General features: G+C 51.3%; 1 protein-coding gene across 1 annotated transcript; it reads right to left on the minus strand.

Annotated features, from left to right (window-relative positions):
• Positions 1–31: 31 nt before the first annotated feature.
• Positions 32–26,229, minus strand: FHAD1 (forkhead associated phosphopeptide binding domain 1). Its single transcript, XM_032201673.1, has 25 exons — positions 26,205–26,229; positions 23,873–24,072; positions 19,415–19,645; positions 18,237–18,360; positions 17,244–17,374; positions 15,786–15,851; positions 15,291–15,395; positions 14,690–14,797; positions 13,311–13,394; positions 12,760–12,912; positions 12,211–12,423; positions 10,629–10,766; positions 9,980–10,087; positions 9,336–9,434; positions 8,430–8,587; positions 6,822–6,928; positions 6,297–6,456; positions 5,853–5,970; positions 4,041–4,176; positions 3,269–3,396; positions 2,820–2,915; positions 1,772–2,026; positions 712–864; positions 477–557; positions 32–241 (listed from the first exon to the last, which is right to left on the minus strand). The coding sequence occupies exons 1-25, from the start codon at positions 26,227–26,229 to the stop codon at positions 158–160; spliced, it is 3,261 nt and encodes a 1,086-aa protein (XP_032057564.1). The 3' UTR covers positions 32–157.
• Positions 26,230–26,338: the final 109 nt, after the last annotated feature.

Raw genomic sequence — 26,338 nt, forward strand, 5'->3', positions numbered from 1 at the left:
GGCCCTGCAGCAGTCCCAGGGGACACCCCGGGATCCTCTCGCACAGGTTCTTCCAACTACCTGCCCTCCTGGTGCTGCACCCAAACACGAGTCCTACACACAATGGTGCATCCCTGCCGTTCTCCTCTGTGAGCTAAAGGCCTGTGGGGTGGCACTCCTACGTGCCACCCATCACCTCTGAGGGTTCTGCTGGGCATTCCTTGGTCTTCAGCTTCGCTGGCACCAATGGCTGGGGTGCAGGCTGAAAAATAGAGGCTCGTTGCACCACTGCTTCTCCTGTGAGAGCCCACAAGAAGCTCAGCCCATCTCCATAGAACCAGGGACTGGTTGGGGTTGGAAGGGGCCTTAAAGGTCATCCAGTTCCAAGCCCCCTGCCATGGGCAGGATGCCACCCACCAGATCAGGTTGCCCAGGGCCTCATCCAGCCTGGCCTTGAACACCTGCAGGGATGGGGCATCCACAACTTCGCACCGTACCTTCCCTCCTCGTCCTCTGGAAGAATGGGCACAGCCAGGAGGCACCTTCTCCTTTCTTTTCTCCTTGTCCTCTTCAAGGCTCTGGATAAAACCATCAACCACTTTACTTCTCCTTGCACGAGCTGCCTGGGCTGCCTTCACACCAGCTGAGCAGTCAGACCCTGCCACAGGCTCACCTACACCACCCGTGCGGACTCCCTGTGCGCAGAGGCTCCCCTCACCTGGCCCCTCTTACCTTGCGCTGCCTCACCACTCGATTCAGCCTCTTCTCCTGCCCCAGCTGGACCTGGGTCCTCTCCAGAGCCTCTCTTAGCAGAGCTTTCTCTTCTGCTTCCCTGTAGACTTCATCTTCCAGTTTCAACACCTCTTCCTGGCACATTTGCAAGGACTCCTGGTTCAGCCTGAACGAAACACCCGTGTGGGCCTTTCCCCCTGAGCCGAGCTGTGACCATGAGAGCAGAGCAAGCTCTCAAGCAGATCATGCTCACATCCCTCCTAGGAGCCCCGTGCTACGCAGGTGTGTCCATGGGCAGCGTGTCCAGCACTGTGCTGATACCTGCACATATTTTAAGGAGCATCTTCCCTGCGCCCTTTCTTCACAACGTGCCATCGCCCTCTCCTCCTGCCTGTGCTGGGCCTGGGACGCAGCCTCCCTTCGAAGCTTTCCCCCCTCACACCCCATAGCTGACCCCTTGTCACACACACACTGCCCCAGCCACCAGCCCTTCCGTGTCATTTTAGAGCCTGTCACCACATACTCAGAGAGCAGAGCCCAGTGCTTTGGTGTTTTGAGCTGTCTGGATGTTTTCTGTTACCACAAGGACCATATTTCATTTAGGGGCGTTTCCCAGGGTTTTTATCTATCAACACATCTTCACCATCTCCCTTTCTGATTCAGAGAGGTGTTACAGGGTCCTTCACATTCATGGTGAGTAGGAAGAAGCCCCCCCAGGAAAGCCTGATCACCTAACACCACAAGAACATGGACAGCAGCACCGCTCAGCTCCTTGTTGATGTAGCTCCACGCAGAGCCATCTAGGATGAGAATGCTTTTCTGCTTCTTGCCCCACACCTGCCAGCCTGTCCCAGAAGTTTCCATGCCTGCACTGGCCCTGGAAACACAGTCCCTACAGTACAGCAATACCACCACAGTCCGGCCATCCTACAGAGAGATGTCCCTCGTAGTTCTGTTTCAAAAAACAGGAGGCCAATAACTACAGGAGCCTCCCCAGGCAGGCCCCAAAGCATGAGAGTTCACTGACTGCAAGGTTTCACCCCACTCCTTTCCCCACCACCACATCGTGCGACAGCCCTGTCCCTTTGCTGTACCTGAGCTCCTCGATTTGTGCCTCGTAATCTTTGAGCAATTCCTCTTTCTTTTCCAGGCGACTCTTGAGCTTGCTGATTTTCTCGAACAGCAGCTCGAAGTCCTTCCGTCTCTGTTGCCCTACTTTTTCCCTCTCTTCCTGAGGAAGATGCTGCACAGACTGCATTCCTGCCAGCTCCTCCATATTCATCAGCCTTCCCAGAGCACAAATTAAGTCCAGGTACTGCGAGAAGAATAGGAAACGCATTAATTACTGTTCCTGCCAAGTCTTACTTCCAGTACGATCACACCACTCGGCCATCTGCTTCCATTCTGCTTTCGTGTTTCAAGAGATTCACACATCTCATGTAAAGTGCTGCGAGTGCTCCCCTTTGTTTCACCACTATGTGTACTTTCCCCACGCGAGCTCTTCCGAGAGCTCTCAGAATCGCCCAGCTGGGCCCCCATTCATCCCCGTAGGCAGAGAACCGGCAGCAGCGCCGCACCTGGAGCAGCACAACCAGACCCCAGAGCAGCCACTTGCACACCCAGCGTTGGTTTCCCAAACACAGACTCCCCAGTCCCAGCTCTTCCTCTGCACGAGGCATGCTATTTCTTCTCCTTGGCAATATCTGGCATGTTTCAGAGTAAGGAGGCCCTCTCACACAGCTCCATCCCTTCGCTAGTGATGTCTGCCTCCTGTGCCAGCAGCGTCTATCACTCCACAGCTTCTCTCTCATCATTCCCCAGGTGTGTTAGGTTGACCAAGGCAGATTCCCTCGTGTACACAACCCATCCTCTAAGCCTAACCCTGCTTTCCCTGCGAACACCCCCAGAGCCTGTAGGTGGGAAGAGCAGAAGAACTTGAGAGGCCAGATACGTCCGGGCAGGTGCTTGCCTCTTGCTGGTTCCTGCCACACAACCTTCACCTGTGCGCAGTGCCTGGCACTCTGCAGCACCCAGACACCTTCCCCTTCTCTCTGGAAAGTGATCTGTGAGTGCTCAGCACAGTTTTACCACATCTCCTGGTGACGTACCATCCTCTCCCCGAGGTCTAATGCTTCCAGCACCTCCAAGCTTGCTGTCTCGTGGGCGGTCACGTGCGAGCACCCGTCAGGAAATCGGCCCAGACACTGCACAGACAAGGACAGACCGACAGAGCTCACCCACCTCCTCATTCGATGGCTCACAGCCTCAACTTTCCCTTCTGCTCCATGGGAAAACCGTGCTCGCAACACTGCAGGGCAACACCTTCACTGAGGTCAGTCCGTGACCCCACTGAGCAGCTCCAAGCCGATGATGCTGGGCACAGCGCCGCTCCTTACACGAACTACGATCCCCCCTGCACGTGCTGCCTGTTATATCCTGACAGACTTCGTGCCTCCCACCTGGCTTTTTTTTTTCCCCCTTCCCTCTTTTATCCAAAGACCTCAGTGTCCCTATTCCACCAAATACCTTTCCCAGCAAGCCACGGGTTCCTTTTTACCTTGCTGCACTTCGTTTTTGTTCCCGACAGTGACGCCGCCTCCTTCTCGAGGCCTGCTTTCTGGGCTCTCTTCTCTGTCAAGTCTGTCTGCTGGACTATGAGTGACTGGGCAGCCTTGCTCATGACAGCTGCAGGAAACCAAACACCCACGGAGTCGTTACTCTCTCACTTAGGACACTTTGTGGCTTCAGAGAACAGCAACAGCTCAGGCTTGCCAGGCTTTCCCTTGCAGGGTACGCACAGCGCCTGCAGAACAGGCTACGGACCACAGCATGCTGCAGCCCTTCCTGCAGGCATCGCTCTCGTGGCTTTTGGGATTTGGTTTCTCTCCACGAGTAGCAGTGCTACGTATTTTGGAAGTGGAATTTCAGAGGCTGCACCACAAACTGCTACTCCACAGCTCTCACTGCAGAGGTGGTGTTGCTTTCCAGTACTGCTCCAGGCACAGGGATACCCAGGACAGAAAGAGCCTGGTGAAGGACAAGTTTTACCAAGCTGTTTTCTGTCTTGACAGGAGGAGAGCTGCACCCCAGTGCAGGAGCAAATGCCTGCTGAGCTGGGCATCCAGGCTGTGCCTGACTCCACAGCATCGTGGCTACGGCTTCAAACCCTTTGCCAGCTGCCTCTCTGCTGGCTCCACACCTCCTCAGACATCTCACATGTGCCAGTTGCCACCCAGCTGCTCTCATTTTGTCCCCTGCACCTAGCAATGCCAGCTGGATGTGCAGATGCCCTTTCCATGCCTAGTAAAAGCACATCGTGCCGCACTTACTCGAGGACTGCATCTTCTCCAGCAGCTTGATCCTTTCCCGGAGCTCCACCAAGCCTTCTTTTTGGCGCTGGATTGTTTCCTCGTGCCTGAGGCCTCTGCATTTCGCACCCAGCTCAGCCAGGTCCAAAGCTGGCTCCTGAAATTCAAAGCACATCTGGTTCTCACCCAGACTGAACCTCGCTGAACCCTGCCTACCCAGTGGGTGCTTGGCAGCAGCCAAAACAACCTTTCTGAATGACACTGGGCACTTGGGACACACCGGGAGCAATGCTCTTGTCGCAGAAAGCAGGGGACTTGCCTCGACTTGCAGCACAGCCTCCCTGGGGATTTGAAGCACCAGGTACCAGCTTCATGCCCTGATGCACCAGTCACAGCCCGCTGGAGGACGTAAGCCCTGACAACACTCCAGGGAGCTGGGAGAGGCACGGTGCTTGGCTCTGAGGCCACACGGGGATTTTGTTCGACTATTTCCTGCTAAAGCAGTGCATTTGCTATTTTGGATTCACTTGCTGGCCTGCATTTCTACACGATCCTCGTGCATTAATCTCTTTTATAACAGGTCCGTGCTCACACACGCATGGTGCCCTCCCAGCCCCATCGAGCACAACGCCCGACGACAAGGAGCAGCCTCAGACACAGAACGGGGTGAGCGTGCTACCAAAACCTGCACAGTGCTTGTGAGAGCTGCCAACTGCCTGGAGAAGCACCGCACTCCCCGTCAGCGGCTGTGCTGCACCCACAGAGCTCTGTGCTTCCCAGCTGCCTTCCTGCAGGAGAGGACGGCGACACCTCCTGCTCCTCAGCCAGCCGTGAGTCACCACATCACCAACAGCGAGCCAGCCCCTCGAGCTGGCACGGCGTCTGCCACTGTTGCAGTACAGGCTGTACCATTTCTACAGTCCCTCCATCTGCTCCTGGAACCACCTTTGATTTATTCAGATCTCTAAAAGTAGGGAATTCAGACGGTGAGTCAGCACAGAACTAGGACCGTTCCTCCTTTTCCTGCACAACAAAACACCCTCCGTTCATAGACCTGCTCCCGTGTGGCTGACACAGCTGGCATTCACGGTCAAGCAAGGTTGTGGAAGGTTGGGAAGAGTTACAGCTCTCTTACTGAGCTGTTACCCACTCTAATTGGCAATTTGAGCAGCCATTAGCACACACAACACTTCACATTTCCAAAGTGCTGTACAAACATCAGCTAATTAGCCGGCAGAAATGCCAGCGCAGGAGCACGGAGGGCACTGCTGCCCTGCTCTCGAGCAGGCACGCCAGCACCAGCTGCCCTTGCTAAGGAAAGGACGTCCAGTGAAAGGACGTCCAGCTGTCCTGTGTGGCTCCCTTTTTGCTCCCCACTCACCTAGTGAGGCACGAGGCTTTGCCAACCCTCACCATGACTACACGAAACGCTTTGTATGGAGAACCCTTGGAAACCTGATAGATAATCTCAGCAAATCCTCCCACAAGTGGGACTGAGATCCTGACCTTCACAGTTGGTTGGCAGCTGCACGCCAAGGCAGCAGCAGAAATGGGAGCAGATCACCCAAGCAACCTATTTTCAGCAAGAAAACCAAGAAAAGAGGAATGACACAAACTGCACATTGTTCCCATTCTCCCTCCACTTTCTGGATTTTGGCATGGGTTTAGCACTTCTCCTTTGTCCTCAGCCTCAAGGACAAAAACTTGAAACCCTCAAGGATGTGTCTGGACCATCCTGTGCTCTCTTGGGGCTTGGTGAGCACTGCTTCCTTCATTTCTGAGCTGTTTGTTCTGCTTCTTCTGCAGTTTCTGGTGGTCTCCCTGCAGCCTTACCGTCTCAGAGGCTACCTCCACCATGGCAGGTGTCACCCGTGCCTGCGGAAGAGTCTCCAGCTCTTGTGTCTTCTCTCGGGATGCAGCCTGCAGCGCTTTGCAGTCTTCTTGGGCTTGCCTGTGCCAAGAGACAAAAGCATTGCTGTACAACCGTGACGGATGGAGGTCAACCCAACAGCTTGCACGGAGCAACAACCTGGACAACGTCCACAGTGTGGGTGGGAGCACATTACCGAGCCATGATTTGGTTACAAGTCCATAGGCAGGAGCTCCTCACAGCCCCTGTTTCAGAACATGCAACATTTCCATAGAAAACACGTGCCTCTGTCTGAGTCTTCTGCATTCAGCCATGCCTTTTGCCCCAGGGGAGATACCTACCTGCAGTCACTTGCTGGGAATCTTCAGGTCAACTTTTGCAAGCCAGCAGCTCCTGGCAGCTCGTACCTTAACTCTGCAGCTGCTGCTTTCAGCTCTTGATCCTTCTGAGCCACAAGCTTGGACATCTCTGACAGCTTCTCCCTCAGCGCGTTCAAGTCCCGCTCCTGGCTCTTCACCTGGCCCAGGCTCCACTCCAGCTCCGCCTTCTGCTTCTCGCTGAGCTCCCCTAAGCATGGCAAAGTTTCGTGGGTTTTGGGCTATCAGCAGTTCTTAGTGACATGACACCCACGTGCATGATTTTGACAAAGAACGGCTCTGTTTTGGGCAACTGATCTCCAGCGGGGCATCTGAACACCGTCACTGCTCTCACTGAGGTTCATCCTAGCAGAGGACTGTGGGGAATTTATCTTGCCAAAGGGAACAGACAGCCTGCTTTGCCCAGGGCTGAGCAACAGCACCACTTTAGGAAAGTGATGTCTATTTCCCCACTACCTGTGTGTGCCCTTCTACTAGCACCTGGTCTTGGTACAGCTCTGGAGGGACGGGGAGGTGCACCTGCCCGCCAGAAGCCACGTGCTCCATTTCACTAACCTCTCATGTCTGACATCCTGGCTTGGGTTTCCGAGAGCTCCTTCGTTAACCTGGCAATAGCAGCCTCTTTGGCCAGGAGCACGCTCTGCGCAGCAGCCAGCTCTTCCCTGAAATTCACAAGAAAGAGGCGTGCAACACTCACAGCTCCTTGGGCAGATTTGCCAGAGCCTGCACATGCATTCTCTAACTGCATCTTATTACTAAGATGTACTCTTTTTTTCAAACCACAGCTCAGCTGCCTTCATTCCAGCCTGTGCTGCTAGGCTTTGCCTGCTCTCCCTTCCTTACCCCGAGCCCTCAGAACAGCACAGCCGATAACCCACACGCTGCTCCTCCCTGCAGACCGCCTGACTCACGGCACCACACCAAATAAACTGGAGGCACTGGTGCACTGGTCTTCCCCTGCCTGCTGCTGCTGCCAGCAGCCTCAGCCCCCACTCAGGGGGCTCCGTGGGCAGCCCGTGGGCAGGCAGCAATCGCTGTCACGTTGGCATCGCCGTGATGGTGCCCGATCCTTTCTCGGGTTCTCTGTGCCAGTCTCCCCCCCTCACACAGCAAAGGGGGATGTTTTTCTTCACAGATGTCTTTCTAGACACGCTAAGAGATTTTTGAAACTACGTACACCTCAGGCTGTCTCAGCATTATGGAAGGACTCTTTCCACTATCAGAGACAGTGAAGACCTCATGACAGGCTGCTGCAGGCCCCCTTGCCTTCCTTAAGCTCTCCTGGTGATAACTCCTGCTCTCTAAGCCCCTCTGCACCAGACCACCATCAGCAAGTCCTTGGCATCAGCTTACAGAACACAACGGTGAGACTCCTCGGCGCAAGAGGCCTCCTGTGATGCTCCCGATGTCACCCTGCAGGCATCACCCTCAAGTCCTGCAGGAGACAACAACAACAGAGCATCACTCGTTGGTAATGCCCACGCTGGGGGGCTGCTGCCTTACAGCACGCTGTCAGTGAACGCCCCCACAGCAGCTGGGCTGAGCCTTGCTGCGGGGGTCTTTGTCTGCATGTGGTGGCTGCTTAGATCCAGGAACGGCCAGGCAGGACACTGCTGTGAGAACACATCGTGGCTTGCAACCACATCGCCTTACGAGGGCAATGCTCCATAGATCCTCTCCCTCACAACAGCTTCAAAGACTGGAACCAGTCTTCCTTAGAAAGCAACGTGTCTTTGGGCCCTGACCTAGTGGTGTTTAGTCAGTCCCTCAAGTCCTTTCTGGCTTGCGTGCAGCCAGAAGCACTCCAGCCTTGTCACTTTGGAGGGCAAAGAGCCCTTCTCAAGTGGGAACGCCTTATCTGTGCCTGTGGGGCACTACCAGTAGGCATCAAAAGACTCCAAAAAATATCTGGCAACTCACGGTGAAAGGGATCCTTCAAGGCATCACAGCAGGGCTCTTCCTACACTAAGACAAACCTCAAAGCAACACCCCCCCTTGCAATGCTTTTCATGGCACCACTACTCCATCTCTATTTACTTTCACATTTTCTGAGGGTGTCCCTAGTACACACGCAGCCCATGCAAGCCTTAGCTACCTTCTATTTTTTCCAGGAGCGTGATATTTTCCTTCTCAAGCGTCTTCTGCTGCTGCTCAGCCTCCAGCAGGCTGTCTTCTAAAGCAACAATTGTCCGAGCATGTTGCTTAATTTGCTCTTTATATCCTGCTATTTCTTCCTGGACTTTCTGCTTCAGTACCTCGCTCTCCTCCTGAACGATCTTGAGCTGCTCATCTTGCCTGAGCACCTGCTGCTTTAACATCATCTAGGAAAGAAGACACGGGGCTTTGCTTGCATGTTTCGTACGTTATTCTTCAGGAACATGATGAGCATCATCTCTACTGGCTCCCAGTCAGGAAGACAGGGGGAAGGAACACAGTCTTCAGTGCCCTGCTCTCGCCTCCTTCCCTCTATAACACCACAAGCTGCACTAGCATTTACACCACGCAGCCTGCTTGGCTTTGCCCGCAGAGAGACAAGGACGGGGAGATCTGCACAGCATGGTTTGTCTGGGCTCTGTGCTACCAACTTTGTGCTCTTCAGGCTCCCACTGCTGCAGCTCTCTGCCCCCACCAGGCTGGTGGCTGTGCCCTGGGTGCCCCCTCGGGATCGCCCTCTATTTCAGGACCTAGCAGGGTTTCCACAGGCATGGGAAGCACAAAGTCTGAGGATTATGTTAAGAGTGTGCTCGTACATCCAGCCAGGGCTTTACATTGCGAGGTGGGACTGTTAGTGTTAGGTCAGAGGTTGGACTCGATGATCTTGAGGTCTCTTCCAACCTAGAAATTCTGTGATTCTGTGATTCTGTGCTGGTGTACGACTTAGGCCAAGACCTGCTCCTGCTGAGTGCTAACGTTAGAGGGAAGCCAGCTCCTCCATTTTCTAGAGGTCTGTAGGGCATGGAGGCTGCAGGGCCTGTAGGGTATGGAGGCCCCACTAGTCAGGAGGGAACAGAGAAACCTCATGCAACAAAACCACATCTATGTCACATCCTCTGCGTGCAGAGGGGTTACCAGAGCTACCTCTTGTGCCGTGGTTTCCTCCAGGTTGCGCAGAGCTTCCCTCAGCTTGAGATCTGTAACCTCCTGCTCTTTGGACTTCATCTCCATTACCTGCAGGAGGAGAAGCCCAGTGCTTGAGAAGAGGTCCCACTTGCAAGGACCCACCTTTCTCTCTGGAAATATGCACCCGCATGTGTTTGTGGGGGGAAAAAAAAAGTCTGACAACAGACCCTGACCACACAGGACATGACACCACAGAGTGCTCTCAGCTTTAACAGTGCCATCTGTAATTGCTTCTGCTTTACATCCTGCAGTGGGTTTATGTGGCAAGGTTTGGGTAGCAGGGAGCCACAGGGGTGGCTTCTGTGAGAAGAATCCAGAAGCTGCCCCATGTTAGGTAAGGGCCCTGCTGCTGACCAGAGCCGAGCCAATAAGGGATGTTGTTTGCACTTCTGTGAGAGCACATCTAAAAAAGGGGAAAAAAATGCAGTGAGGGCCATGGTGGAGCATGTAATTACCTTAATTTACCCTAGAGCCCTTTGCATCGTATTTTCTCTCCCTTTCCCTTTGAGGAGGGGGAGTGAGAGAGTGGCTGAGGTGGAGCTCAGCTGCCCACCCGAATAAAACCACCACACATCCCCTTGCACGTCACTGACCTCAGTCATACTCCTCAGGCGGCTCTCCAAGTCCCAGACCATCTTCTTTTCTTCACCCATGTATTTCTCACACCTGTCCTTCTCCTTCGCAGCAGCGCTCTTCATAATCTGAGAATTAACAGCCAACAATATTGACACAGATAAAACTGGACTGTAAGGCAAGCTAACTTGACTCAGATGAGGAAAGCAACCAACAGGGTCACTGCCCTGGAACAGGGCATGTTATGGGAAAAAAGCTTGGCTGGACTTCAGGTGACCTAAAGGAGGAGTCTCACCAGCCACAAAGCTGCCCTACGTGCTCCAAAGGCTTGCACGGAAGCCTGCTTGTGCTTTGCATCTGTTTACTGCTGAAAAAAAGATGTCTTCCTGTGCTTCTGCACCTGGATGATGCTCCTTGCTCACAGCTTTCTCACAGGGATTTATAAGTAGCAATGAACTCTGCCACTGCTCAGATGCTTTTCAGTAACATGGTGTAATGTCATTCAGGGGGTTTAATTCACCCGTGTCAGCACAAGGAGATATCTGAGATGCATCCTTGTCCTCAGACATTTTGGATTTGGGGGCTTCCTCTCACTAGGCAACACCATTATGGAGACCTAGATTTCCTGCTGAACAGACCTATGTCTGAAAAACCACCCCGTCGCCATACCTCTTTTTTCTCCTCCTCCTTTTCCAGTATGATTTGATTGATTTTTATCTGTAGGTCTTGCTCGTATTTCACTTGCTGCTCTTTCAGGCGCTCCTGCAGCAGAGCATCCTGTGACTCCCGGATTTCCTCTAATTGGGCCTATGGGGAAATGGCAGATACCACGGCACTGAAAGGAGTGCGTGAGCAGCAGAGCAAAAAAAAAAAAAAGCCACCATATTTACTGGTGCAAAGATCCTGACTCACCTGGGTTTATGGACATAGATAGAGTTTTACCTGTAACATTTTATTCCTTTGCGTGGTTTCCTGATTATTTTCCAACAACCTCCTGAGACAGGCTGTCAATCCTGCAAAAGCACAGAGTATTACTGCAAGGGCTTCTCAGACAACCCATTTTTAGCACCTGAGGAGTCCTCAAAGGCCTGAGGACACTACCCGTCTTCTTCTGAGCACTGTTTCAGCGCAGCTGACCTTCAGCCCTAGCCCTCACCCTCCTCGCCAGATACCTCCATTCCTCCATACACAGCAGGGAGAAGAAAAAGTACAATGGGAAGTCCATGGGAAGACCAAGCGCTAGTCAGGATTACCCAGAAAACAGCCCCTGTGGGTTTTCCTCTCTGTGCCAGGCAGTGGAGAGCTATCAGTTCTCAGGAAATTAAAGGCAACAATTCTGTCCTGCACCCAGAGACTCTCCCTCAACCCCTGCTCTGGGGCTCAGCCTTAGACACTCCTTGGAAAGGATGCCAGGGGCCAGCTGAGGGCCCCCGCAGCACCTGCTAGGAGCACGGCACCTTCCCACTGCTGGGCCACCAGGCTTCACATTCAGCCTCGGCACTGACTGAATCGCTGCCACCACCCAGATGTCTCAGGAACGGAGGCTGACTTGGCGCAAACCCCAGATTCCTGTTCTCACCAGGAGACTACATTTCCCTTGTCGAGCACTGTCACCCAGTTCTCTGCATCACCCCTTCTTCTCTAAGCACGACGCTTCTCCAGGAGCCGAGGCAGGCTGACCTCTTGCAGCACGCAGCCTCGTGAGGTTCCTGGTGCTATGATCGCTGTCTGCTAACCACAGCAGCCCTACAGCTCCTCTGCGCTGGCCACAGCACTTCTGTGCCTTCCACCCCTGTGGGCTGCCAGCGTGAGCCATGCTCCTCGCCCACCTGGCTGCCGGGGCAGTGACTCATCCCCGCTCACACTGCATCGCACCGGCAGCGCATCACGGGATGCTCTGACACAGACCCACGCCGTTGCAGCCTGCTTCAGTTTCCACGCACCCTTCACGTTAACTCCTTTCCAGCAAATTCGACACAGCAACTGCTCTGCTGCTCCCAGCAGAGGTAAGACAAAAATTCCTTACCTTGAGGCAAGCTCGGGTCTGAGCCTGCAATGCTCAGCGCTGCTACAGCTGCTGCTAAGAATCATTACCAATGTCCCACCAGGGGAAACAACCAAACCACCATCACTGAATAACCACAACGTCTACAGACAAAGTCCATCATATGCAGACTATACAGCCCGCAGACAAACACCCACGTGTCCTGTTTTCCTGCTAGGAAAGCCTAGATAGACTTAAGACACCCACCGCCGTGGGACAGGCACCTTTGCCAGAGGTGGGCAGGTCCAACCCTGCGCTTGCCAGCAGCTGCTCCCCTCCCTCCAGCCACGACAGGGCCACGCGAGCGATTTCCACCACAGCTGCCTGCACGTCCGACACCAAGGGGTCCACAAGCACGGCCTCGAACTTGCACAGCTCCCTCCTCAAGCTGTCGCTGCAGAACGAGGTCCCCAGGAAAGCCTAAAAGCAATAAGACCAACGAGCACATCAGCCTCCGTAACGCACGGTCTCCTGTGACTGCACAAGACATCTGTGAAAGCCCAGAGATTTCTTTATTCACCAAACACCTCCATGGGTTGATATCTTTGGGTAGGAAAGGTCCAGGGGAAGAGGCTGGTGTGAAGGGTTCTGTTCCTTTCAAACCAACGTTTTTCAGGGTGAAGCTGAGGGCACTATGCTTGCCAGCACAGCTGGACACGCATTATCTTTTCTCTGACCTGTCCTCAAGGCCAATAAAATGCTTCATGCCGCGTTTTTCCCAGCTGAAACTTTGTGAACAGGATTTAGATGACTGACCTGGAGCTCACGCACTGATTCCTTGAACACCTCGACATTTTCAGACACCTCCTTTTCCTTCGAGAGCCTGGCACTTATTTCCTCCTGGAGACGCTTCTCTCTTTCCTGACTTTGTTGGTTCTCCTCACAGATCTGCCTGACCTTCTCAAGTACCTGCCAGAAGTACGGGAAGGGAGAGGAGAAGAAAGCTCCATGCCAAAACCTTTTTTCAGCTGAGGGAAAATCCCCTGGGGACAGAGATTTTGGGCAGCGATTGAAACCTGCTGGAATTCACTAGCCACATCAGACTCCTGGGTTTTTCCCTGATGAAGCCCAATGACTCCACCCAAGCTTTAGGGGAGCCCCAAACAAAGTGGGGCCCCACTTCCTTCACATTACAGTGCAACGTCACCTCCCTGGGGTAGCTGCACCATCATTTGTGATGTGGAAAAGCTGGATAATAACAGCCCTACTGCACACAGCACAGGTGCTGGGGCTGTTCTGCAGCAGCCTCGAGCCCAGACAGGCTGTGGAGGCGATGAGCATCACTGTGTGACCACATCTGCACTCACCTGCTGGATGCTGAGGGCCTTCCCTGCCTCTCCTGCTGCTTGTGGGAGGCAGACTTGCACCACTTGCGTTTTGAAAGATGCCAGCTACAGCAGAGATCAACACAGGAAAACCACAGTCACTGAGAATCGACAAAAACCCCACTTTGTTGCTCTGCAAAACCCTACAAGAATCAATGAAGAGAGCATCCCTGTGCATTTCTTGCATTGCTTCCTTACCATGGCCTGATATTATCGTGGCTGGCAGAATCCGAGGAGAGGAGAGAAGGAGAAATGCTTTTACTTTGGGAACTCTCTGCCACCTCAGGCACCAAGGCCCTGTGCATGTTCTCGCACTCCTCTCTGGACATCCCTAGCTCACACACCATGCTCTGCCCTAATAATTCACCACACTGCCTCCTTCCTTCCTTTAACCCAATGGCTGACCCCCTGCTGGCAGCAAGGTGCTGCACTTAATCCAGTTAGCTACACCTCCTGTGAGGTGCAAGGTGTAATCCCTACCGTGGCTCTTGGGGGAACATTCCACATTGGCCTGGCTGCATGACTGCCTCCCACTGCCTCCCAAAGGCTGCAGAAAGAAGACTTCCCCAGAGGGACCTCTCACTTTGCCATTTTCAGATTTTGAGCTCACAGAGCCCATATTTAGTTCCTGTAACAGCAACGTCCACAGAAAGCCCTGGCTACGTCCTCCTGTGAAACAGCCCAGGCTGGGGGCAGCTGCGGATGCCACCCACGGCATCTTCTCAGAACAGGACGTGCAACGTTTCCTCTGAGGCTAGGTCTTTACCACACCATTTCCTAGCTGGCACGGGTTCCTCCTGGGGCTTGGACAAAGGCTGAGTGTGTGTGGGCTGGGGGAGTTCCTGCTCCATGCTGCTAGGTCTCCATCTGGCCTTAAAAGACTGAGGTTGCCATCAGCTCTGCGACAAGCACAAATTGGGGGTTAATTTCTAGACATTTAATCTCACAGCTTTCAGAAAAGAGGCCTTTTCTGCCTCTCGCTGAGTTTTCTAGCAAAATCATGCTAGCAAAAACCATGTGTTGCAGTTTATTGCGGGACACAACCTTCTCATGCACAGCACAGCTGTGTCACGGCCATCTAGCCCAGCTGTCAGACACGTGTCAACACAAAGAAAGCAGAATTTCCTCCTGTCCTCCTGTTAGGCTCTGAATCTTCTGCGATGACGAAACAAATCCTTATGATAAGCCTCTCATGCTGAGCAAGCCAAAGAGATAAGACCCGTGCCAGACTTTGGTGCTCAGTTTTCCTTCCCAGAACTCACGTTCTGCCTTTCACCAGTACAACGTCCTTCCCCATGAGAGAAACAGTCCTTTTGTTGCCTCTGGCCCGCATAGTAAGAAACTCCCACTCCTCCTCCTACCTGCACTTTGGCACGATCCACGTCAGATTTCAGCAGGCGCTCCCTGCGCCCCATCTCCTGTAACTGCAGAGATTTCCTTTCACAGAGATTTTTCAGCTCCTCTTCAGCCTGAAACAACAAAAGCCTTTGATTATCAAAGTGCTACCAGAAAGCGATGCCACAGGCATTTCTACCTCCACCATCCACATCAGACACACCTCTACCTCAGCTCTGAGGTACCAAGATAGACATTTTTATCCTTTTGCAGGCGGTGGGATTGCAGTTTTACCCACAGTGCTGCTTTTTGGCTTGGCTTTGGTCCCTGGGACATCATCCACCCTAGACTTCCTAACGCGCCACTCAGGTCTCCTGTTTCGGTTCCTGTTTTGCTGCCATGGGCACGCTGTGGGCCCTGGGGAATTGATATTGCAGGACTGGGTACACAAATTACTTCCTATACAGCGGAGCATTTCCTATTGCAAAGCTTCCACTGCCAGTGAGCAGGGGACCTGTCTTTTCATCCTGGCTGACAAGTGGGAAGCTGCACGTTTCACTTCCCAAACTGTAAGTCCACTCTCCTTTCCAGAGGAGAGAGCTGCTAACTTTTGGCACGAAGGTTTACCTTTGCTTTCTCAGACAGCTTGCTTTGGATGGTTTCCTGCTCAATGCGATACTTCTGGAGTTCTCCCTGCAAGCCCTTCAGGTCACACTCCAGCTCTCCAATGCGCTGCAAGAGGCCCAGGAAGGAAGAGGAAAGGAAGAGTTCACTGTTGTTTTTCTTGGAAAACTTCAACAACAAGCAAGATATTCTCCCTATGTATCCCGTTTCATTTATCCCAGTCTTTTCTTCCAGCTTCTCTTTACAGCTCATAGATTGACTTGATTTCTTATTCCTGACAGTGCTCTCCTGAACTGAGATCATTTATTTTTTTTTGAACTTCAGTTTTTCCAGAAGTTTACATTTCTCCACTTGGTTATGCACATTACATCCCTTCCTTTACAGGAGCCGGATTCAAAATGCTCCTCTTACAAGGCCCAGTAATATTCTCTGGATGGCACATTTTTGCAATCGTTGCTCTCTGGTGTGCTACATCACCCCGAATGACTGGAAACTCACTTTTTGGTATGGAGTCACGTCCCTCTCTCCGAGTTCACGCTTCATTTCCTCTTTAAGTCTAGAGCACTAGAACGAACAGCAACCGATGGCAAAAGTTATCAGGCTGGCCAGATACTGTCATTTCTGATAGAAATGTCAATGTACCCTTCAGTACTACAGCACAGCTCAGTGCTCAGATGCCTAATGGGTGGCAGAGTGTCCATGACAGGACAATCAAGGCACTGAGAGCATGACAGTACCAGCACCGGGACAGGCCCATATCTAAATCATAGCCTGGCTGAGAGAAGAGAAAACATCTGCAGCAAATACCCTACAGAGAAAAATTCATTGGGCCTTAGCAAAACTGTAACAGCAACAGCAGAAAGGACAAATGGAACCAAAAGCTCTTTCCAAGACATCCATGGTAACTCAAACCATGACATGAACAGTTATTTCCAAGCTAACACACTACAGGGTGCTTTTCAGCTCCATTTTTGAGTGTCTGGGTTTCAGAGCATGGCCCTATTCCAATTGCCACCAGTGCACAGATCCCGATCCCGATCCCTGTGCACAAACACAGCTCCTCCTTCACCCCACGTCATTCCTACATCCCTGCAGCAGTGGAGGCTGCAGAGGGATGTGCTCTCTGCCCTCTACAGGCATGAAGTGTGCCACTGGCCACCAAGCAGCATTCCTGGGACACCTGCTCTCCCCCTCAGCCCCTAACTGCTGCTCACACCTATCCCATTTCCATGGGTTACACAGAGCTGACCCACAGCAGAGCGGGGAGCATCCTGCTTCTGCCATCCAGAAAGCAGCTCCACTGGGAGCAGGGACCCCTTCCTACACCCCAGGGACCCTTTTAGTTTCAGCTATTCCTCAGAAATCAATGAGAGTCACTACAATCTCCTGGAACACTGCCTCGTCAGCCAGCCACAATGCTGCACCCACACCACACTTATTATGCAGATTATGCAGCTTTGCCACTCGAGCAGGGAGCTGCACATACACAGACAAACAACCTGCTACACAGGCAGTTTTCTTTATGGGGAAAAAAACAGGCTTGGTTGCAGGGTGCATCCTTAAGACCGGGTTTCCATGGCTTTCTCAGCAGGATCTTGGCACGAGTGCCTTGAGCACACAAACAGCCACAGTGTTCCCAGAAATTCAGGTCACCAAGTACCTGCACGTAGAACAAGGAGGGGGATTCATCTGGTGAACCTGACACCTCACGCAGGCATTTCACAGCGTACACAGCCACTGCTCTGTCGCTGTTACATCTCAGAGACACAGCTCTGGCTTCCTGCGACTATTTACATGCAGTCAGGACCCAGCAGTTACATCTGTCCCTGTTACACAGCTGCTAAAATAGCTGTTCCAGTCCTTACCAGAGAGAAGCGAGACCCTTTGGATCTTATTGTTCCATGCTAGCCTGTGTATGAGACCATCACTCACAGAGCACGTCACTGGGGTGCTAACCTTGGCAGACACAACGGCCAGCTGGTTGTCCTTTTCTCGGTTTGCCTTCTTTATATTCTCCACGTCCTGCTTGAGTTGCTGAATTTTCTGCTCCTTCACAGCAATCTCCCTTTGCAGGCTGGTCACTAGACCTGTAGAAAACAATTTGGGCAAGAGGAAACCAAAGCATTTCCCTGCAGAAGCCCTCTGGGCACCGAGTGGCGAGTCTCCATCTGACAACTGTCTGACTTGGAGAGCGGCTCCAGCTCTTGGCAAGCCGTGCTGGACATTATTCCATGACAACATCGTTAACAAGTCCCCACAGGCCCTGCAGCATATGCTCCCAGGAGGACGAGCAGCTTTCTTACAGATCTGTTTCCCTTACATTTCTACGTCGGGGCCAAAGCTCTGAGCTCTTCTCCCTGCCAAGCGTTGTTACGAGCAGATTACCTCGGACCACAGAAATGAGACAGAACAATTTCACTAATCTCAGCGCACAGCCAATGGCTGTTTGGGGAAAAACAGCAACTATTTTATGTTCACATCACATTCCTCGGGAATGATAAGTGCTGAGATAAAGGCAAGTGGAACAGGCTTGTGGTTAGAGGCAGCCTTTGCAGCCACATGGTAATTCAGAGCCTGACAGTGAGCGTGCAAAGAGCGTGCACAAGCTTCTGCAGTCCAACCAGCAGCACCCAGCCTGAGCAGCTCGGGGCTTTGCCCTGCAGTCAGCACTTCATGCTGTGCTTTCTTTTTTAACAGTTCTGTCCCATCACTCTCTGCCTTCTGTCTTTGCTCCCCCCTTCACTCCTGTGGGGCTCCTTATGCCAGCAACTACCTGCAAATCCCACAGAGCTTCAAGAAACAGAACACAAAGTGGGACAAATTTTCCCAGCCACTACAAAGTAGCTGCTGCCAGACAATCTTGCAAATGTGTGGTCACTTTGCAAAGCCAGCCCTCAGCTGTTTCGTGCCCCTACGAGGAGCTCCCATGAAATATCAAGGCAAACATACCTGCGGTCAAAGCATGATCCCTCTTTAGCTTCTCACTTTCTTTTCTCAGGCTTCCTATTTCCAGGTCTCTTTCATAAAGAGAATGGCTAAAAATTTCACTTGAATCTTTCTGCAAGTCACTGATCTAAAATAGAGAAAAAAAAAAAATCATATGATCCTCTCCAGGTAACTTTGTGGCTCCAATATGCTTGCTTTTGTTTTAAATGCAAACTCAGCTCCTCTCAAGCTTCACAGAGACTGCCCTGGTTTCTGACTGCCATTAACTTTTCATGAACCCTCAAAGACAGCCACGGTTTGGTCAGGTTACTCATTACTATCCTGGGCTAATTCTTTGGAGTAATTGCTTTGGACAGGATCTGCCTACCAACATTTTGGCTGTTTACACCAAAAGCCTGATATCAAAGGCACAAAGAGACAATGTTTGATGCTGGCTGCAATCCCGAGAACATACAGCTTGGGCTGGTGGATAGTGCTACTGCAGAAACAGGCAGAAATATCCCCAGATTTATAGCCTTCACTCTGCATATATACTTATTGCTCACAAATGCAGATTCATAGGTGCTAGCAGTCACACTCACATTTCTGCCACAAGCACAGTATTGGGAGCAGGGAATAATCTGCACTGTCTACTCCTGCATGTCAGCACCCCACAGGCAAAGAGCAGAAAGTAGGAATTAACTTCCCACCTATAATATAATAACATATCCCTGGACAGGACACCTATATGGCCATGCCCTTCTGCCTGGCCACCTGTTTTCATCTGGGTGCCAAAAGGCTTCTCTGCCCTTTGGACTATAATGCCCCCTGCACATGCAAATGCTGGCTCTGTTCCTGGGGGAAGAGAGGCATGGGGGAGAAAAGGGGTCAGGCAGCCTGGCCCCTTGCACATGGCTTTTCTCTGCCAGAAGTAGTTCAGGCTCATGTTTCTCTTCCCACCATGGCATCACAGGTCCTGCCACATAAATGGGAAATCTGATTCCAAGCTTCGTTACGGGACAATTACAGAACAAGCAATCATGTGGGCAACACATGGCAACCGATTATAACCATCTCTCTGGTTCCCCTTCATTCCACACATGCTACCTCCTCCTCTCCCTCCGAACGAGGTGCTCAGTTCAAGACCCATATGCATCAGAACACTATTTTCAACTGAGTGTGCCTGCTTAGGCACTGCGTACCTGTTCCTTTAAGGTTTTAACCTCTTCTGTTTTGGCTCTGATTTCTCTGTCAAACGTTAGAAGCTTTTGGGTCAGCTCCACATCGCTTCTAGCAGCAGCCTGGGCCATGGTCTTGGCCATCTCTGCAATTTTGTCCTGAAGACTCCTTATCACTGTATCTTTCTGCTTTGATTCTGCTTCAAAACCAGAGAGACGACTGATTTCCTTTTCCAGTCTCAGCAGCTTTTCATCCTGCGGGCAGGTTCCATGTGTCGTCTGTCACTCTGCAGTTACAGACACCAGGCTGCCTGCTTCTATAGGGTAACCACTCAATTTCCATAAAGCACACAGTTTTGGATGAGGCTAGCCTTCTCTCATTAACAGCACACTGCAGTCACCCTGCGACACCCATGCTTTTCAGACACAGCTGATGCCTTCTCCCTCCTCACCCTGAATTCCCAGAGAGCCCAGATCCTCCACATACCCAGTGGTTCCCAGTTCCCTGCACGTTGCTGGGACTCTTGGTCACACACACACACACATTTTGCACACTTTGTCATCTACCAGCCCATACAATCGCTCTCACCACACTTTTCCCTAGGGCAGGACCATGGGTTGCATCCCTCACCCTTTCTGCAGCATCACCTTTTCCTGCAGGAGGCAGTCCACACTATGAATCCTCAGGAAAGGGGCTCCTGCCCCACTGCTTGGATCACTGCCTGAGATTGTGGTCCAGGCTGAAAGATAGAAAAGAATATAGTAGCTGTATAAGAAATATATATATAAAATATCAGAAATATAAGAAAATAGTGCTGTATGAGGGGGCAGGACTAGCACTTTGTGAGGTTCTCTCTCTCACTTGTCCAACGCCTATTTGCGGGCAGTGGCTACTTTACAGTCTGAAGCTTGGCTCACACTCACAATGATAGCCACCTGTTTGGCACTACAAAGATCCCCACCAGTGCAAACAGTCTACACAAGAGAGAGGAATAATGTAAAGCCTCCAAGGCACACAGACACAGAACTGAAGGCTCCTCTGAGTTTTTAACCCTGTCCAGCCCCAAAGAAAGTAGGTCAATTTTCATTGCTCACAGCAGAGGAATAGTTAAAAGTTCACTAGGATTAACACACACAGATCCCTTTGGCTCTATTTCAAAAATCAAACAAAGCTGTGCTACCTTGGAGCACGAGCTTCATTCCTGTCACCTTCACTGGGACTTGTGTGCGTGGCTTTATGCTGTGCAGCTGTGACTGCACAGTAATGTCCTTTGCTCTGGGGCACTAGGTATAATCTGGCAGTTTACTAGTGACTTTCTATTCCCTCTGACTGTTAAAAACACAAAATGAAGCACAAATACTACCGATATATGGCCTCATTTTTGAGTACTCCTGTGTGGAGCCAGGAGTTGGACTTGATGATCCCTGTGGGTCCCTTCCAAGTCAGGACATTCCATGAAACCACAGAAATCATGAGATCAGGTATCCTGATACAACGAACTACCTTCGTGGCAATAATCTTTTCCCATAGTTGTGCTGTTCAATCAGTTCGTACCCACAAACCCTTGCCTTTGCTCCGCTGCTACAGCATACTTCACTTTTAAGAAACATATCAGATACAGATCTACTTTTACGTTCCTTTGCTCAAGGCAGCCAGGAACCGCACATCAAAGGAACCAACCCACCACTACAAACAGACTGGAATAGGTGCATGAGTCATCGATGAAGATAAAGTCTGTAATCGCCTTCGGGATCACACACGAGGAACAAGGAAGAGGAAACGCCACCGAAGTTACCGAGGCAATGGCTTTCCCCACAGGTTGTCATGGCACATTTCCTAACTGACCCAAATACCACCGATCGCACACGGACCCTGATTAGTTTTGCATGACAAGGACTCACAACCAACTGCCTGTGACACTCATCATTTATCGGCGTGAATCAAAAACGTCTCTGCTCGGATCAGCTCTGCTGAGTGCTGAGTTGATCTGAGAGGACATAAGGCCACAAACTGCTGGGAAAGCATGGGTGGAAGCGGCCTTCCCGCTTGGCACCAGCAATTCCTTTGCTGTCATACTAAGACTAACTCCTGCAGCCATCAGGGAGTACCTGGCCTCTCTGTGGGGGGCCGACTGAAAGCATCAGGAGGGCTGGAGGCGGTCGCACTCCTGGTCCAGGCGCTCAGGGGTCGCTTCTGGAGTGGTGGATGGGGCATGGGGCTGGTTGCAGCAGGAGCCCAGCTGCTCCAAGTGCCGGGGCGATGCTGGGACTGCAGCAGTGGGAGATGGGCAGGAGACACGGCAGGGCAGTGCTGGGGATCTGCAGGCACCTGGAGCTGCCCAGCCCATGCTATGCGACGTTTCACTGGCGGATAGGATGTCTGTGGTGGAAAAAGACCGTGTTATTAGCAAGAGCATAAGAAGGCTTTCCAGCCCCTGATATGTGTGCAAAGAGGTAACATAAAACATGGGTACAGGCCTGAGTAGAAGCATAATTCCAGTCCTTTCCCATTCCCATGGTCATTTGATCATCCATATCCTGAAGCCTAAACGCTTACCTGCAATATGCACATTTTGGGGCTTTGACGTTATTGGAGCTCTTCACTCCCTCTCTAGACCAGCCTACCCTCATTCTGTGTGTCATCTGCAAAATTTGGATGCACTTGTTCTCAGTTTTTCCTGGAACACGCACAAGCACTTCTATGCTGTCATTTCTCTCTTTTGATATCCTGAAACAAAGCCTCTCATTGCACACCTGCCTTGCAATCACATTTCCCCAGCCTTACACTGTGCATGTCCGACATGTAATTAGGACTCTATATGCTATTATCCCTATAAGTATCACTTTCAGCTACCATGAAGATGAGCCAACGTTAAGGTCCTGCACGCTGGCTGAGAAGCAACCCTCAATTTCAAGTTATGCCAGCCCATAAATAAATATCTGGAAATGTGGGCTCAGCCCTGGCACTGTTTGGAGCTTGCTGATTTTCCAGACAAGGGAGAAAGCAGCAGTAAGGCACTAGCTGCAGCTGACCTGCTGCTGCTTAAAGCACAGCCACCCTTCATTTCTAAAGCTGACAAGAAAAGGCAGAGATTGCCAGTCTGCTTTACATGCTGTTACACTTCCAGAGCTTTGGATTTATTTTTCATAATGGAGAACTTAGCTCTCTTAGCCGGGTGCTGCTCTTCTTTAAAACATGTTCATCTTTAATACCACTGAAAATGAGAGAGAGAGAGAGGCCTCCTTATATTAAACATTGTAAACACTTCACAGAGCGAAATATAGAAGTGATTTACTCTCTGCAGTCAGCAGTGTCAGGCTTCAAAGCTAGTATATCAAAGACGGATCATAAAGCCCAGAGCAATAAAGAGGCACCGACAGTGCTTTTTCTGTGCCACTGTGCATAACTGCATTTTTGTGTGCAGGCTACACACATACTTTAGGAAATTAAAATGCTTGGTGCTTCAGCAAGCTTCACTTGCCCAAAATTTGCATGCCAGCTGCACGGCTTCATCCTGCAGCACTGCACTTTTTCCTCTTGGCCTAAGATTTCTGGCCTCATTAGGATTCACAAGGTCATCTCACTACACCAGCAACCTTGCTGAAACATAAATAAAGCAGTACCTGGGTGAACAAATGGCTTGCATTACATTTGAATCATACATAGGCTGGGCTACAAGGCAGGCTCGGCAGCACCCACTACCTGGCACGCCACACACACAATTTTCCAGCACTCTTGCTCAGTCTCTATTGTCTACGATTCTTCAAATGACACAATACAAATCATACAGATCTTATCGATCCTGTGTACTCTAATAACCCAGAAGCTTAACAACCTCCGCTAACATTCTGCCTTGGTACATTTCCTGGGGAATCACCACGTTGGATCACATTCCTTCCATGTTTACCATTGCTTGGGATTTCTATCATGCCCACAAGACAGGCTGTGATGCTCTGGCCTTGCTGTGCAGAACAACACAGAGTCTGCAGCTGTGCACAGCCTTGCCAAGCAAAGCACCAGCAATGCCTTCATTTTTTCATTTGCTCTCAGTTGGATCTTTAACACTAGTTCATTACTAAGTAGTCTCTGAAGAAAGATTAAACAGAAACACTGGTAAAGGTCATTTTCTAATGCTTTCACGGCTTCCCAAGACCTACCTCTGTTATGTTGGCCTTGCTGTTAGGAAACCTGCTCCACGCTTTCTTCACCCTGCTGAGGTGCCTGAGTTTCTTCAGCAGAGGGAGCTCGAGCTTTTTATTTCTCCCTCACGCTTCCTGATGATTTAAGAAACGAGCCTGCACCAGAGAGCATGCCCTGATTCCTCTGAAGCACAGCTCTCCTCCACATCACATCCAACTGGTCTCTTGGTGGGTATTTTTCCCCCCCTTCATTCTATGTCCGGCTATGAGAGGCTAAAATAAGGTGGCTGCCTGACAGCTGCGTGCCCATTTAACAGCCTTGGTAGCCAGCATTTGCTTTACCTGTGGGACTTCATCAACCACTAGCTCAAAGGATGCTCCCTGTGCCCCGAAGTGCAGGATGTCGCCTGGGCTCACTCGCACAGCCGCGTTTTGCACCTGGCAGCCGTTCACAAAGGTGCCTTGGGGAGAATTGAGGTCCTGCAGGACAAAGCCATTCTCCCAGCCGTCGAAATTGAGGGCCGCGTGATGATCCTCTACCCCTGCAGACTGACAAAACAGATCAGCGAGCAAGAGACAAAACCCTCAGAAAGCAACCAGAGCTGTGTTACTGCTGCCAATTTGCCCAGCCCTCCTCTCCTTGCTGTACTTCTCCATGTGAATATGCTGTTAGCCACTACTCTTGGCATTTAGGCTTGCCGTGCACCACCCCACCTGCATCCAAAGCATGCAAATAGGCTGTTAGACTCTATGCTTTGCATTTTCAAATTGCAGTCCATAACCCTACCTGCACCCTCACTAATGACAGAGCTGTCTGCCAGCACAACCAGACTCCTCTCCCTCTAATTCCCAACCAATAACTTCCCCACCCACTGTCCACCCAGGAGTCCCGCAGCTTTCCCATACCTTCAGCACGATGTCTGACCCTTCGTGTCTCCCGATCGTGGTTGTTTGTGGCTTCAGCTGAAAACACCCGTCTGAGCTCCTTAGGAAGGCTCTCATAGTATTACCTTTTCACCTCGAAGGTCAGAACATAATATGCATTACTCATTTAGTAATCCCCCTGCAATGCATGTAGCTGAGCCAGGAACTTCTCCACCACCTTATATGCCGCTGGTTCCTGCAATAAAGCAGTAAAGTTATTTACAGAGGCAAGGGACCTGAGTCTGCACACCGTCCCTTTGCTCCTCCCTGTACCCTGCAGTAGCCAGGGAAACCCCTGTGAAACTAAAGCCGGCTGACACCCTACTGCTTTCCTTTTTGTTTGTTTTGTTTTTTGCTTTTTGTTTTCTTTTTTTTTTTTTCTCCCCTTTTCCAAGCAACTGGCCTGGCAGCACAACACAGCTCTGTGTCGGTGCAGACTGCAGCCCTAGTTTCTCAGAGGACATTTGTTCTGCATGTATGAAAACACTCAGTTTGTCATGCAGCCTACCTGTTCAAGCCTGCCAGAGAACATTTTTTGCTTTTTTAACTTATTCTTTATTTGGAAGCATGTATTATATTGCCCGCCACCTGTGACTCACCAAGGCCCTTGGGCTGCCCTGTGATGGCGAGGGTTATTCCGCTGTGGAGAGGGGATTAATTAAATTGAGATCTAAGCCCAGGTTGCTGTGACGAGGGCTGCACCCTGCCACCTCACGCGTCCCCAAGGCGCCATTTCGCAGTGCCTCCCCATCCCTGCTGCCGTCGCCGTGGCAACCAGGCCGCCATGATGGCCGCCACCCCGAGCTGAGGGCAAGAGCCAGGCCTGCTCCTGCCTCCCGCTCTACATCCTCCTGCCCACACAAATTGTTCACACACCCTTCACGTTTCAATACAGGGACACAAATACATCACGATATGTGAGATATAGACCTTAAAAAGGGTCAAAAGATCTCCCCCGGCACCCAATATGCTGGCAGGTGTCAGCAGCCCTGGGAAGGCTGAGAGAGGCCATGGAAACGACCACGAACCTCCCCGGGGACGTGTACCACACCCACACCAAACCTAACAAGATTAGTGAGAATTGCACTCCATGCTCAGATATTGCAACACTGGGCTGCTGAGTCCCAAACAACTCAGCTCAGAAGCATGCTTGCAAAAACACAGCACTTCCCTCCTCCCCCCCAAAAATAATTACCCAATCTGCAAAAACACTGCATGCAAAGTTTTTCCTGTCTTTCTAAAACTTCTTCAATGCTTGGCACAAACCAAATTTCCACCCCACACAATGGGGCTGCTCCTGGATGGCAGCCAGGCTGCTGACCCGGGACATGATCGGCGGCACCACGGCCATTTGTCACCCTTTGCTCACCAGGAAGCACGAATGCATGGTTTGCTGCCAGTGCCTCCTTACCTTTCCTTCTTTGCAAGAGTTTTGCACTGGAAAAATAACAGCAGAGATTTTGCAGCCCAAATCCAGCATTTCAGTGATGCTTTTTAAAAATAACATGAGGCTTCCTCCGTGACACAGATACCAGGTCTGTATATATCCCAGGAGTTGCCCCTGAACATGACTGACCATCCAGAGATGCAAAGATATACATGCAAATTTAGACACTGTGTAGGGAAACATATTTTGATTTCTCAAATACAAGCACGTTTATTACCTGAGCTAAATAGCATGAGATCTGGGCTGGGTGCATGTATGATGTTGGTGAAGACAGCTACCATCCCTCCCCTTCTTCATACTCACCTTCAGGAATAACTACTCTTACCATCTACGATATACACATATATTGCAATATAACCTCACCTTCACACGGAGGATGAGCCATCCTCATACAGTGACAGTCAAAATGTGGAAAGCACTCACCTTCCTTAGCATCA

Source organism: Aythya fuligula, chromosome 21 (assembly GCF_009819795.1).
Source record: "Aythya fuligula isolate bAytFul2 chromosome 21, bAytFul2.pri, whole genome shotgun sequence".
NCBI classification, from domain to species: domain Eukaryota; kingdom Metazoa; phylum Chordata; class Aves; order Anseriformes; family Anatidae; genus Aythya; species Aythya fuligula.

Coding starts and splice junctions, on each gene's coding strand:
- FHAD1 (XM_032201673.1), bottom strand. CDS start 26,229: ATGGTAAGAGTAGTTATTCCTGAAG. Junction 19,646..23,872: donor TGGTTGATGAAGTCCCACAG/GTAAAGCAAATG, acceptor ACCTGCCCGCAG/GATGAAAAGCTGCTGAGACT. Junction 10,088..10,628: donor AGGAGGAGGAGAAAAAAGAG/GTATGGCGACGG, acceptor GTTAATTCTCAG/ATTATGAAGAGCGCTGCTGC.